We start from the raw sequence: 11,898 nt of genomic DNA, 5'->3' as shown, positions 1-11,898 counted from the left end.
GCCCTATATGCGACGAACATCCACATCAACAGTCCAGTTCCTTCCCTTTACCCTTCTCTAGACCCGGATGTCGAGGGTTGCTGTCGTCCTCAACGCTCATCAAGCTCCGCTGTTCATCTGCGTCCGCGTTCACGACCCGCAATCTCGTCCTGGGCACCGAGAACATGACCTGTACAACGCGGTTCTCGACTGCCGCTTCGACATCCCAATCCTCCTCCCTCCCTTTATGTTCCCCGGCGTCGGGTTCATTCGGCGCCGGCTTCTGATTCCTAGCCGGCTCACTATCGTCCGGTGCTCCCCAATCATCTCCGCTCCGTCTTCCACCAAAAGCGGCTGACAGACTTGGCTCGTCATCATCCCAATCCCAATCTTTCGCGCCTTTCCGCGTACGCCAGAATCCAGCATCCGACACGGCACGTCGGGGCGTTCCCATCGCCGTAGAAAGTCCATGGTTCTGCTCCCGCATCTCAGGACCCGCGCCACCATCAACCAGCGATTTGCGACGGGCCCGGCGTAATTTGACAGCGGAAATGGTCGAGCCGCTCTTCCTGCTTGGAGCGGCCGCACCCTTGGTTCCTAGGACTCGTCGGACGCTACCGGACCAAAACCCGGCTCGTTCAGGGGAGCCTTCTTCCTCCGGGTGGATCTTGGAGCCAGACTCGACAGATGATTCAGGATGGCGTCCTGCGACCGTTTTCGTTGATCGCGTTCCAGCGGCTCGCGGTCCGCCGAGCAACGCCTCCCCCTCCGACTGCAGTTTGGCAAATGATGTCTTTGCTGTGGAAAATGATTCGGCATCTCCTGCCGCACCTTTACCAGCACTTGAGCCACGTTCACTTCCATCTGAAGGGTCGCCACCAGCGGCAGAGCTTTCAAGGGTTTTGGTCGGACTCGGTTGTGAAGAGCGGTCCCCTAATAAGCTGGTAGCACCCTGACTGTTTCTTTGAGGACGCTTCGATTCTGGAAGTCCGAACCCACCATCCCGTGTAGGACTCGGCTCAGGGGTGGCGAACGGATTGACCAGGACGGAGTTGATTCGAGCCGAGAGAGTTCGCGAAAGGGTTGCAACGGCTCCGGTGATGGTGGTGTTGGACGAGGAGTGGTTCTGGTCATCGTTTGTTGATAAATTGGAAACCCAAGATTTGGCGGAGAGAGTGGACGATGTTCGATCGGATTTAGTGGGCGAGGTCCGACCAGCATGTCGAGAGTTGGAGGACGATGGTGGCCCATTTTGACTAGGCCCTATTATTGACGAAGCTGCGCGCTCCCACTCCTCGGCCCAAGACTGGACTTCGTGTTTGCGCTCTTCTGCTGGCGACCGAGGGATGTGGTCCAAATCTCCATCTGCACCTGCCGCTCTTATATCCGAGTCTGTTGGGACAGGATGAAATCCGAGCGGTGTCAAACCCGTCCTGACATTTGGCTGAGGACGGTGAAGTGTTTTGATTTCACTCATTTCACCACTCGCCGTCCATTCTCCGGGTTGGACGTCATGCTCGTTGCTTGCGAGAGATTCTTCCTCCTCTCTCTCCTCAATTGGATGGATGTGGCCTGAATGTCGTGAAACATGTTTGCCCACACCTTGTGGGTGGGAGCGTCTCGCCAGGCTCCGCCGCAACCCTCGGGTTGGGCTGGGTACATCCAACAAGAGACCCGTCCGTTCCGCGTCTTGAACAGTGAACGGTCGCCGTGTTTGAAGGACATCGTACGGACTCTCAACGTGGTCTCCATACAAAAATGGATCGTAAGCGCCGTCGAGAGTATCCACTGCCGTGTGTCCCGGAGGACCTCGCCATGACATTTCGCGCATATGGTCTCGGTGGGCGGCCTTCTCAAGTTCTTCGACCTCGCGTTCTTGCGTTTCGCGTCGACGTCTCAGGTGTTTCGTGAAGAACAGGTAGAAGACGGCGAGTCCAAGGACAATGGCACCGCCAATTCCGAGACCCGCGCCAAGTCCCGCCTTTTGAGACGTTGAGGAGAGAGGTCCGTTGTGCTGGGCAGCCGAGCTCCAGCTCTCTGGTGGTGTGTATTCTTCGAGCCAGGTAGAGGAAGAGACGTTGAAGAAGAAGGCCTTCGTATTGATTTCGCTCGCCTGGCGCTGTCTTGCTCGGATCCGTTGTTGGATTGACTCTCCAATCCGGTAGCCACCGAGAACCATCATAATATCGCCTGGAAGTAAGGCAGCGCCGTGTCCATAGATGCTTATTGACCCCGGTAGCGGGCTAGGAGCAATTGGTATACTCCATGTCCACCGACCTTTACCACCATAACCTTCTCCCAGCGTCAGCACCACTAGCGGAGGTGCGGCTGGAGTATCTATGTCGCCAATCCATCCTCCGAAGACGATAATTTTGGTTCCGTCTGTTGACAAAATAGCCGTGTGGCCGCTTCGAGGTTCGACTTCCTCTATGTCTCTTTTGAGTGCCAAGTCGGTTCGGCCAGCTGTAGACTGTGAGACTGGAAGAAACGTCCATGTTTCCTGCGGCAAAGAGAAAAGCGCCACTTGGCTCATGTTGATGAAAGCTGATGCTGTATGGCCACCGACGAGAACGTAGTCTCGTTGCTGGTTGCTCGATCCATCAGAGTTATTAGAGAACGTAGGTAAAAGACTTGTCATGCTGAATCCAGCTTCCGCAATGGGAGGACCTCGACTGCTCGAGGCGCTAATTGCGAGCCTGGAAGCGTCGGCCTCTCGATCGATCTTGAACATGGTATTGCTGTATGTCGCATCAGACTGCCACGTTGATATTTCGGTCGACTCGGATTTGGAGCACATCCCGCCAAAGATATAAGTCGTCGAGGTGTCGTCCGTTCCAGTGGCCTCGCCTAGTAATGACGTGAAACTTATCCCCGACGCTAGGTAGTAGGGGACTGGTGCTACGCCTGCCACTGGATCTAGATTATGCGTCGTGAGAGATTGCTTTATCCATGTGCCGTTCCCTTCTCTTGAGTTCTCGTCCGGGGAAAACTTCCAGATTTGCGGCCCAGTTGGAGAGAGACAATTTCCTGACACAACTGTGATCTCCCCGTCCTCTCCCATTGCCGTTGTGAAGCCGTCATGTCGGCTGGTGAGAAATGGCAACGTTGAGTATAGCACGGATTCTCGGAGGTCTGAAGATTGAATGTTCGAGGTTAAGTCGATTGAGGTGAACTCGAACTGCTCCCCGTCTGAAGAGGGACGGAACACATATGCGAGCTCCTCTCGCTGAGGAGGTCGAAGAATTTTGGCTGGATTGTACGGTAGCTGGCGGGCTCCAGCCAAGGACACCAGCGCAATCAGTATGAAAGAACAGCCGAATGGGCCGTGTCGTCTCATCTTGTCGCCCTATGACGGGAGTTTGGTAGTGCACTGTGGGGGTGTGCGACTCCAGTTGACTCGCCGCATCATGCGGTCCACGGAGCTGGGGAGAGAAAGAGAGAAAACAAATAATTTCACAATGAATGATGGATAGAACCGAAATAAGAACTTGAGGGCTAATGTGTTGGTGAAATGTCCTAGATGCGAAGAAAGTCGAAGAAGAGAATGCGCAATCACAATTCCAGGTATGCAGCTCGTTTCGCCAGACGACGGTCGGTTTTCTGGCCGCAGCAAATCACGCTAGGCAGTTGATCTGAATACAAGCCGCTCGGGGACCACTCCGGATGAGCGAACCTTATCTGAATAGCATCCACAACAATCGGATTATCCGGAATTACACCTAGAATGGTGCGGGTGTCGCTCTGTTTTGCGTTATTGCGGGGCGCGTTGTCGGGGGCAACGGGTGTTATGGTGGCGTTTACTGTGGAGGAGCAACGGATTCCCCATCTCCAAATCCTCCGCCGATTGGCCCTCGATCCGCTTCCGTTGACGCGTTTTGGATCCGATCGTTCTGGTCTCTGGAATCTGGGCCTGGTGATCATCTGTGGTACGTAACTCGTAAGCCTGTAATTTGCGAGTAACTACGATCTAGGAACAATATTTCGGATGGAGAACATTGAAGTTTTGTTCCAAGTTTATGCGATAACCCCCACCTCTAGTCTACATAGTAGGACATGAAATGAATGACAAGCATGTTCCACTAGGTAACCATCCTTTGGATTTACATCGGGTCTTTGAATAAACAGGTTTTATTCGTGACACAATATCTATGCTATATCCATAGTGCAGCTTGAAGCCTCGAGCAGAATGCGGCGAGCGGTACCATCCGCTAGTTTTGGACTCGAATAACGTTGACTATGTTACGACTGTCCTAATCCAAACATTCGAATCGAGTTGGCCGATGATCTACGGAGTACGATGCCCTAGATTAGCATGAGATCTTGTATCGTCGCGGCATTCACTTACACTTTGCAAACCTCCTCAACGGATATCCCTTTTATTTTCGCAATGGCCAGCGCGACACGCGGAATGCTGACTGGTTCATTGCGTCCCTTGATCATTGCCCCTTTAACCCACTTCTCCTTCTTTACCGACTTGGGCAATACAGGCGCGTCTTTCAGAAGCACTGCTGATGCATGCGATGGTCGCATCTCACACTATTGGATTGGTTAGCCATTCCGTATCCTTCGACGACTACGGCATAAATACCCATGGTCCGTCGGTTTCAATCTGCAGTCTTTCCAGCGGAATCTGCTTTACCACCTCCAGATTCTCCTCGGTTTTTAAACTACATCCATTAACCCCGACGTCAAGACCGAGATTGACCGCTCTTTGCATTTCTTCTAGAGTCCCGGTGAACGAGTGCACAAGACCTCCCTTTGGAAGCTTTTCTAGCCGTGGCTTAAGCAGACGTTCAAAGTCCTCTGCCGCCGCTCGGCTGTGAAGGAAGAGTGGCAATTGGAGCTCAACGGCCAGGTCCAGCTGGATCTCGAAGTATTTGAGTTGCTCCTCTTTTGGACAGAGGTATAACCGGTCATAGTCAAGACCGATTTCTCCGAAGGCGACTACATGCCCCGCCTGAGACTCTTTGACTGCTAATTCTCGCAGCTCCGACAGATATGCATCTGGACCTTGTGCATGTTTGTCGAATTGGAGACAGGAGCATGGGTGTACGCCAACCGTTGCATAGCAATGCCCAGCTATACCTCAGTCAGTATCGTTCATATCAAATTGGAAAATCAAAACGAACGGTACTCTTGCGCAACTTCGATGGCTCTTTGAGATTCTTCGAGATCAGAACCTGTGACCATGAATTTGGTGCAACCGACCCGAATAGCTCGTTCCACGACGTCCTCTAGGTCATCTTCATGACACTTTTTCCCGTGATAGACCCCCCTGAAAACTGGGTCGCTCAAATTGATACCGATCTGTGAAGGAATTAGACATGGCAGGAATAGAAACGGATAAACGGATGCGAACCAACATCGACATATCTCAATGGAGTAACGGCCTCATTGTCGCCGTTCGGTACGGCTACAGTCGATGCCATGGCGCGTGACGCAATGAAATGGAGCCTTGGAAGGACAGATCCTGCGATTTCTGCTCATTACCGTATCAGCCTGATCATCCCCAAACAATAGAATATAATTCCGGGAATCTATACGTTGTCTGCTGATATGCTTGTACCTCAAAAGGGAACGGCGAAGTATCATGTAATATTAATGTTTGCTCGACGATATATTTGAGTCTCGCTGGCAGGGAGCAGACTTATGGGCTGAAGGGATGACTACGGGAAATTGAGAGGCAAGATTTAGAATTGACTCTGTCCAACGCCGTTGCTACCCTCGAGATACATTACTTTCCTGATTATCGCCTAGGAACTTGTATTTCGTTTGAGTGACATGTCAAAGTTCTGTTGAAGTGTTGATACTGGTCACGTGGAACGGTGTGGCTAGATCTTCATCCTTGTCCACGTCCAGGAGTTTCACCAAGACGGCGACAAAAGTCGCGATTGATGGCACCAAGGGATGCAAATTACGCCGTACCAGGACCGCCCGTTAAGCTGTAAGCACGTCTAACGTTGCGCCAGCCCGCTAATTAGCTCCGATTCCCAGGTCAGGGCCACGCCCGCTCAAGATAGGAACCATTGGTTTGTTGATTGTTCCGCTCCTCACTGCACCTCCATGATCGACTTGTCGTCTTCACTCCATCCTGCTTCTCCTCATCAACCCCAGCCACCCAATTCCGAAGCGCTTACCCTTTGCTACGTCCATTCCTCGCCGTGAATTTCCAAGGTTCTCCGTTTTCAGTCTTCATATCATTTCCTGTCATTGCATCCTAAACATGGTTGTCGAGCTCCGGAAGCGAAAGGCGCCCGCTGCCCCTGCACCCGACCCACCCGCGAAGAAGAAGTCCGGTCCAAGGGTTTCATCCAAGGTCGCAAAGGTCAAGGAAGTCGTCCAGGAGAAACTGTCGACCAAACCAGCAGGCGCCAAGGCCAATGGAACGTCCACGTCCGCAAGCGCTCCAAAGGTAGGCGATGTCATCGACCTCGCGACGTTTGGTGGGAAAGTCACCACACACGAGGGGAAAGTGGTGACGTTGAAGAGCCTGGTAGAGGATTCGGGGTCCGGTGTGGTCATCTTCACTTATCCGAGGGCCAGTACTCCTGGATGTGAGTCACAACCTTGGTCTCGTCCCTCGCAATGACGGTCCTAAACTGATCATGCACCATTCCGTGTTTTTGCCTTAGGCGGTACGCTGGCGGTAGCGAAACTCTTGCGTGCGGTGTTGACATGTATCAGGCACAAATCAAGTTTGCCTCTTCCGCGACTCATATACGCCCCTTACGGCCACCGGCCTCAAGATATATGGCCTTTCCGGGGACTCCACAAAGGCAAACACCACCTTTGCGACCAAACAGAAGCTTCCCTACCCGCTCCTGTGTGACCCCGGGTTTGATCTGATCAAGTCTCTTGGTTTGATGAAATCGCCAAAAGGGACCAAACGGGGTGTCTTCGCGGTCGACAAGGCCGGAAAGGTGTTGGTACTCGAAGAAGGAGGTCCGGCGAAGACCGTGGACATCGTGAAGGCGCTGGTCGAGGAGCTCAGCGACGATGCGGCAGTCCCGTCCACGGAAGTCGACGTTGATAAATCTGCCCTGGAGCAAACGGAACCCGCGGAAACGGCTGCTGAGGTTGCTGAGAGCGCAGAAAAGGTGGATGGTTGATCGTTGCTGGGTGATCTCGCTTGGTCTATTAGTATAGGATGTGTATGGGCGTTGGAGCGATGCGAACGGCGATATTCTTGGGAGTTTGCTTGGCAAGTACCCATTGTCGACGAGTTTGTTTCGTTACATGGAGACTCTCAAATTCAATTTCACTGAAACATATTCGTCGTATTGACTAAGCGAATTCCAGCACGACAGTATCCCAAAGTATCCCCCTCCACTGCTGCTCTTCATTGACAGTAAACTCAACGGTGTTCGCTCCTTTTTGCAACGCACTGCCGCTGAACTTATACTCCCACAGCCTCCACTCCCCATTAACAGTTGCGCTTCGGTAGGTGCCTGGGTCGCTCGCTGGATTAGACGACCGGAAGCTTCCAATATTCGTTTTTTTGTTCACCGTTACACCGCACGACATGCCTGAATAACCAGCCAAGCTCACCGTGAGGATCGCCTGTTTACCTGCCGGCGGTGGATCGTCAAGCGTGAACGCGATTGTCCACGTTCCTCGTTTATACATCCCGAAACACCAATCCGCAGGGCTTGAACGCCCCACGGTATACGTGAGGGATGCAGGACATCGATCGATGAGCCCGGCTTGAAACATTGGCCGGTCGGCAGGGCCAAATCCTGTGGATTTGCGGTCATATTCACCGACTTGGAACACCTTTTGGCGGCCGGGAAGAGGCCATTGCAACGCGCCTAAAGCGTTGGTCTGTCCCGCCGTTACCGTGACGCCGTTCTTCGAAAAGGTCGTGAGAACGTCACTGATGTTTCCGCCGTTTGCCCATGCACGAAGGCCGTAGGTACCAGACCGCACATTGGGGATCGAGAACTGCCCCTCCGCATCCGCATAGGCGGTGTAGTAGTAGGTAGTCCCCATGTCCATATCGGTTTTGGTTGGATTGTTATCTCCCAGGAACACGGCGGCGCCGGCTGCAGGACGACCATCTTGAAGGGTCAAATCCCCGGACACAACCCCTCGAGACTTGTATGCGGCGTCGGTCACCCATGAGTATGGCCATTGCTTGACTTCGCTTTCGTAGCGGGATTTGGCATCGGCAACGGATCCGCCGTTGAAATACAGGAACCACGGTCCCCACATCTTACCCGACGGAGGCTCATCGGCGGACGAGGCTTGGAAATGAGTGCCGTGGATCATGTTCAGCATGACCGCATCTCCGGAGTTTGTTTCACGATGGACCTGAAGAGCCAGGTCAGAACGGATCGTCCTAATGTGGAAGGAATATTGGAACGAGTTAGGAGTGACGGAAACTTACCATCAACTCTTGCTTGAGGTGATTGCCATTGAAGTAGTCTCGCCCTGCATGCATATACCATGCTCCAAAGCTCCCCCCGTAGACTCCATAGAAGTCCATCGACCTCACATTATCGCTCCAATCGTACTTAGTAATGTACGATCCGTCCGACTTTTTCCATGTCTCGTCTTGCGTCTTGGTACTCTTCTTGATATCCGACAAGCTCGGGAGGTTACCATCCTTCACGCTGGTGCGGCCCTTCGGGAAGAGGCCTGGATCGAGGCGTAAGATGGAGCGAAACTCCCCGATGCGCGGTAGCCGTTTATTGACGAAGTATTGGTGGGCGCCCGGTTCGTTGTCCTTGATCACCCAGTGCATCTGTCCGAGGAGGATTATGTCATGCTCGAATAATTCAGAGGGAAGAAAGGCGTACCTCTCCTTCGTTGCTATTGAACCGGATATCTATGAAGTCGGACCCACGCTGGACAATATCGGCTGACGTCCATTGCAACGACGTTTTGCCATCTATAACATATCAGAAACGGGTAATCCGACCACTGTTCCCATACTCGCCAATGCTCAGATAGTGGCCCTTCGTCCCAGAAACGAGGTCACGGCCTTTGAACTGCAACTTGGTAGCAGTGTCTCGACCTTGAACAATGCTCCACAGGTTGTTCCCAATGCGCCATTGCCGGTCCCCTGCCTTTTCCAAGAACGGTTTCTGGCCCAGGACTCCCAGGGCGTTAACGACGAAGAACAGTGCGGTAAAAGGGAGGATCATCGTGGACAGCAAGGTCGCGACGCGGCATCCGACAGCAGGTTCCGTGATGATGAGACTTCGCAACGTTCATCTTGACTCGGAGGGAAAGAGAAATACTTTATTTGGTCTGGAAGAGATGCTTCTAGCAGGCATTTTAATTACTAACAGATTCCACATTTTCCCTCTATCGACAAGGCCTGGAGGGATCCGAGCAGTTTGGCATAAATGGGCATCTACCCCAGGAAATAAATCAGGGACATATTGAGCATATACAATGGAGTTACGTTACCAGCACGGAAACCTTTGAAGCAGGAGGGTCATAGTGGTGAGAATCACCTTTGATGTGCAGTGTTCTGCTGAAAGCGAACTGGTTTGAGTGTATTTGATTGCAAGGAAATTGACAGACGTGTGATTTCCGTGGAGAGAGCAATAACGGCGACCAGAACAGATCATCTGGACATGAAAATAGATTAATCCAATCATAAGCTTTCCCCCGTTCTGGGAATTTTAAAGTTGCATATTGACTAGAACTGCACAGTCCAAGTTGGGAAATCCACCAATTGCGTCAGGCCATGATAGACCACACTTGAAACACAAGAGGAACAGCCGGAGAAGTGCGTGAGAGAATATGCACAGCCTAACATAAAAATCGCTTGACGATTGAACCGCGGACTATAGACTTGCTGTATTGAAGCTAAACTTTGGGATAAGCTAACTTCTTAGTCGCTATGAATAGGGAGCGACAAGATATCCCGAAGCAAGTAAGTCCTGGAATGAAAGAGGATCGAGACTTTCTCTAGACTTCTTTTCTGCACTCCTCGCGACGTCTACCCGCACCTGCTCCCATATCGCAGAGAGAATAGGGTATAATTAAGCAGACTCATCCGCTGCGTTCAGAGGATGATTCGGATCTTCAGCTTTCAGCAGTCTCATAATGTCAGCAACGAGATACAAACTGCCTGCAATAACGATTGGCAAGTCCGCTTGATCGCTGGCAAGCATCATGGCACGCTTCAGATCTCGGCTGCACAGCGTCGTATGAACATCCGGATGCAACTCCACGACTTCGTGAACCAGATCTTCGGGTCGAACGGGTTGGACCCAAGGCATGCCATCCACAGGACCGAACTCCACAGCGATGATGCGATCTCTAGAACGAACCAGTCGGTTCAATATGGTCGCAATGGACTTGCCTTGGGAGAAGGCCAATATCCAGGTGACTGGGCGCAGGTCCGAGGTTCCGTCACTGGTTCGGATGTTGGAGTCTACATGGTCTGCCAAGGCATCGGCTGACTGTGAGTTGTGAGCGCCGTCCACAAGCGCGAACGTGTGCTTGCCCGTGATTGACGAGATGTCCTCTTTCTGAAGTCGTCCTGGCATATACAGCGACCTCGACACACGAAGCAGATCTGGTCCGTGAATCGGTCCAAGGCCGAGCATCGGCCAGATGCATTTCACGGCCTCGTATGCACATCGAAGGTTCTGCTGCTGGTGCACAGGAAGTCGAGATTGCTCGAGATAGGTTTGGAAGTCCAGATCCCATGGCGGATGCGGTGTGCTTATGCCGTCCGCATCCCGAGCTCCAACATCGCGACCGACGTTGCGGATGACCTGGAGGACACTCGACGGATTCGAAAAGTCAAGTACAAACGGAACCCCTCGCTTGAGGATCCCGGCCTTTTCTTTCGCAATCTCGTCAATCGTGTTGCCTAAGTACGACTGATGATCGAGTCCTATCTTGGCGACGACACTGACGGCCACATGCTCGGGACGAAGCACATTCGTGGCATCCCTGGCGCCTCCCATCCCACATTCGATGACGCCGATTTGGACTCGCTCGCGGGAGAAGAGCTCAAAAGCCGTTGCAGTGAGAACCTCAAACTCGCTTGCGTGGATCTCGTCCTGTCGATTCCTCGCTATGACCAGATCCTCGACCGATCGAAACAAGCCCTCGCTGACCGGCCTGCCATTGATCGCGATGCAGTCCCAGCGATCAATGAGATGAGGGGAGGTGAATTTCCCCACACGAACGTTGGCATGGCGAAGCATGGTCGAGACATATGCAGCGATCGACCCCTTGCCATTAGTCCCGGCAATGTGAACGGCATGCCATGATAGCTTTGATGACAGGAGAGGCTCCAGAAGTCGGGTAATCCGGGATAGACCTAAGTCGATCATGTCGGGGTAAAGGAAACAGAGAATTGTAAACCTTGAGAACGCGTCATTATCGCCATTGACTCAACATTCCAAACCCATGGTTGCCTCCTTGTAGCAGGTTATAGGAGTGAGAGAGCTTGAATGAGATCTGATATGTTTTCTTGATGCAACTGCCTATGCTGGCTCGCAGCTTGACGCAGGATCTGCTGCGATGTTTTGATGAACATGACTCAGGTGGAGCGATTGGCGGATAGACGCGCAGCCGAGACTGCCCAGACTACCATCTCCCAGGGTCGACCAGGGGCCTGGGCTGCCGTTGTGGCTGAATTTCATATTCCTTACGCTGCGATACATTACAATACTAAGACAAGGGGTCCAATCATCGATGAGGATAAGTTGTATTGAAACGCAAAAAACTGTGGTGCACACCTCACTTATCGCCTCATCGCCTCATCGCCTGAGAACCAGCCCCCTCCGCCTTTCGCGCTTCTTTTTCCTCCCCCCAATTCACCACCAATTCACCACCTCCCTCCCTACCTTCCCCCCGTCCTCCTCCTCGTCTCAGCCTCGCGCAAAACCCCCAGAAACTCCACCCTCCACACATCATCACATCACCAGAGAGCCGCAGCCCGGCCTA

At 52.6% G+C, this 11,898-nt stretch overlaps 5 protein-coding genes across 5 annotated transcripts; 1 reads left to right on the top strand and 4 right to left on the bottom strand.

Moving 5' to 3' along the window:
* Window positions 1–25: 25 nt before the first annotated feature.
* Window positions 26–3,316, bottom strand: P152DRAFT_512770 (uncharacterized protein; the record flags this gene model as incomplete). The annotated part of the gene is made up of 1 exon (XM_033682770.1): window positions 26–3,316. The coding sequence occupies one exon, from the start codon at window positions 3,314–3,316 to the stop codon at window positions 26–28; it is 3,291 nt and encodes a 1,096-aa protein (XP_033536032.1).
* A 692-nt stretch (window positions 3,317–4,008) lies between these two features.
* Window positions 4,009–5,408, bottom strand: P152DRAFT_512769 (deoxyribonuclease tatD; the record flags this gene model as incomplete). Its single annotated transcript, XM_033682769.1, has 5 exons — window positions 4,009–4,264; window positions 4,325–4,515; window positions 4,568–5,058; window positions 5,109–5,286; window positions 5,343–5,408. 5 exons carry the CDS (start codon window positions 5,406–5,408, stop codon window positions 4,219–4,221), a joined length of 972 nt encoding a protein of 323 aa, XP_033536031.1. The 3' UTR covers window positions 4,009–4,218.
* A 450-nt stretch (window positions 5,409–5,858) lies between these two features.
* Window positions 5,859–7,278, top strand: P152DRAFT_456653 (AhpC-TSA-domain-containing protein). The gene is made up of 2 exons (XM_033679051.1): window positions 5,859–6,533; window positions 6,664–7,278. Exons 1-2 carry the CDS (start codon window positions 6,203–6,205, stop codon window positions 7,086–7,088), a joined length of 756 nt encoding a protein of 251 aa, XP_033536030.1. The 5' UTR covers window positions 5,859–6,202; the 3' UTR covers window positions 7,089–7,278.
* On the bottom strand, window positions 7,264–9,125 carry P152DRAFT_432296 (putative rhamnogalacturonase; the record flags this gene model as incomplete). Its single annotated transcript, XM_033677437.1, has 4 exons — window positions 7,264–8,289; window positions 8,366–8,722; window positions 8,778–8,869; window positions 8,903–9,125. 4 exons carry the CDS (start codon window positions 9,123–9,125, stop codon window positions 7,264–7,266), a joined length of 1,698 nt encoding a protein of 565 aa, XP_033536029.1.
* Window positions 9,126–9,710: 585 nt separating this feature from the next.
* P152DRAFT_270404 (dihydrofolate synthetase Fol3) lies at window positions 9,711–11,474 on the bottom strand. The gene has a single exon (XM_033674857.1). The coding sequence runs from the start codon at window positions 11,280–11,282 to the stop codon at window positions 9,975–9,977; it is 1,308 nt and encodes a 435-aa protein (XP_033536028.1). The 5' UTR covers window positions 11,283–11,474; the 3' UTR covers window positions 9,711–9,974.
* Between the last annotated feature and the right edge of the window lie 424 nt (window positions 11,475–11,898).

This window comes from Eremomyces bilateralis, assembly GCF_010015585.1.
Source record: "Eremomyces bilateralis CBS 781.70 unplaced genomic scaffold P152scaffold_5, whole genome shotgun sequence".
In the NCBI taxonomy this organism is placed as follows: Eukaryota; Fungi; Ascomycota; class Dothideomycetes; order Eremomycetales; family Eremomycetaceae; genus Eremomyces; species Eremomyces bilateralis.
Note: the sequence above shows the minus strand (reverse complement) of the source record. Positions and strands in the feature narration are given on the sequence as shown.

Bases quoted from the DNA above. Each gene is read 5' to 3' on its own strand.
- P152DRAFT_456653 (XM_033679051.1), top strand. From the start codon at position 6,203: ATGGTTGTCGAGCTCCGGAAGCGAAAGGCGCCCGCTGCCCCTGCACCC. The intron at 6,534-6,663 runs GTGAGTCACAAC...GACATGTATCAG, and splicing joins GAGGGCCAGTACTCCTGGAT to GCACAAATCAAGTTTGCCTC.
- P152DRAFT_270404 (XM_033674857.1), bottom strand. From the start codon at position 11,282: ATGATCGACTTAGGTCTATCCCGGATTACCCGACTTCTGGAGCCTCTC.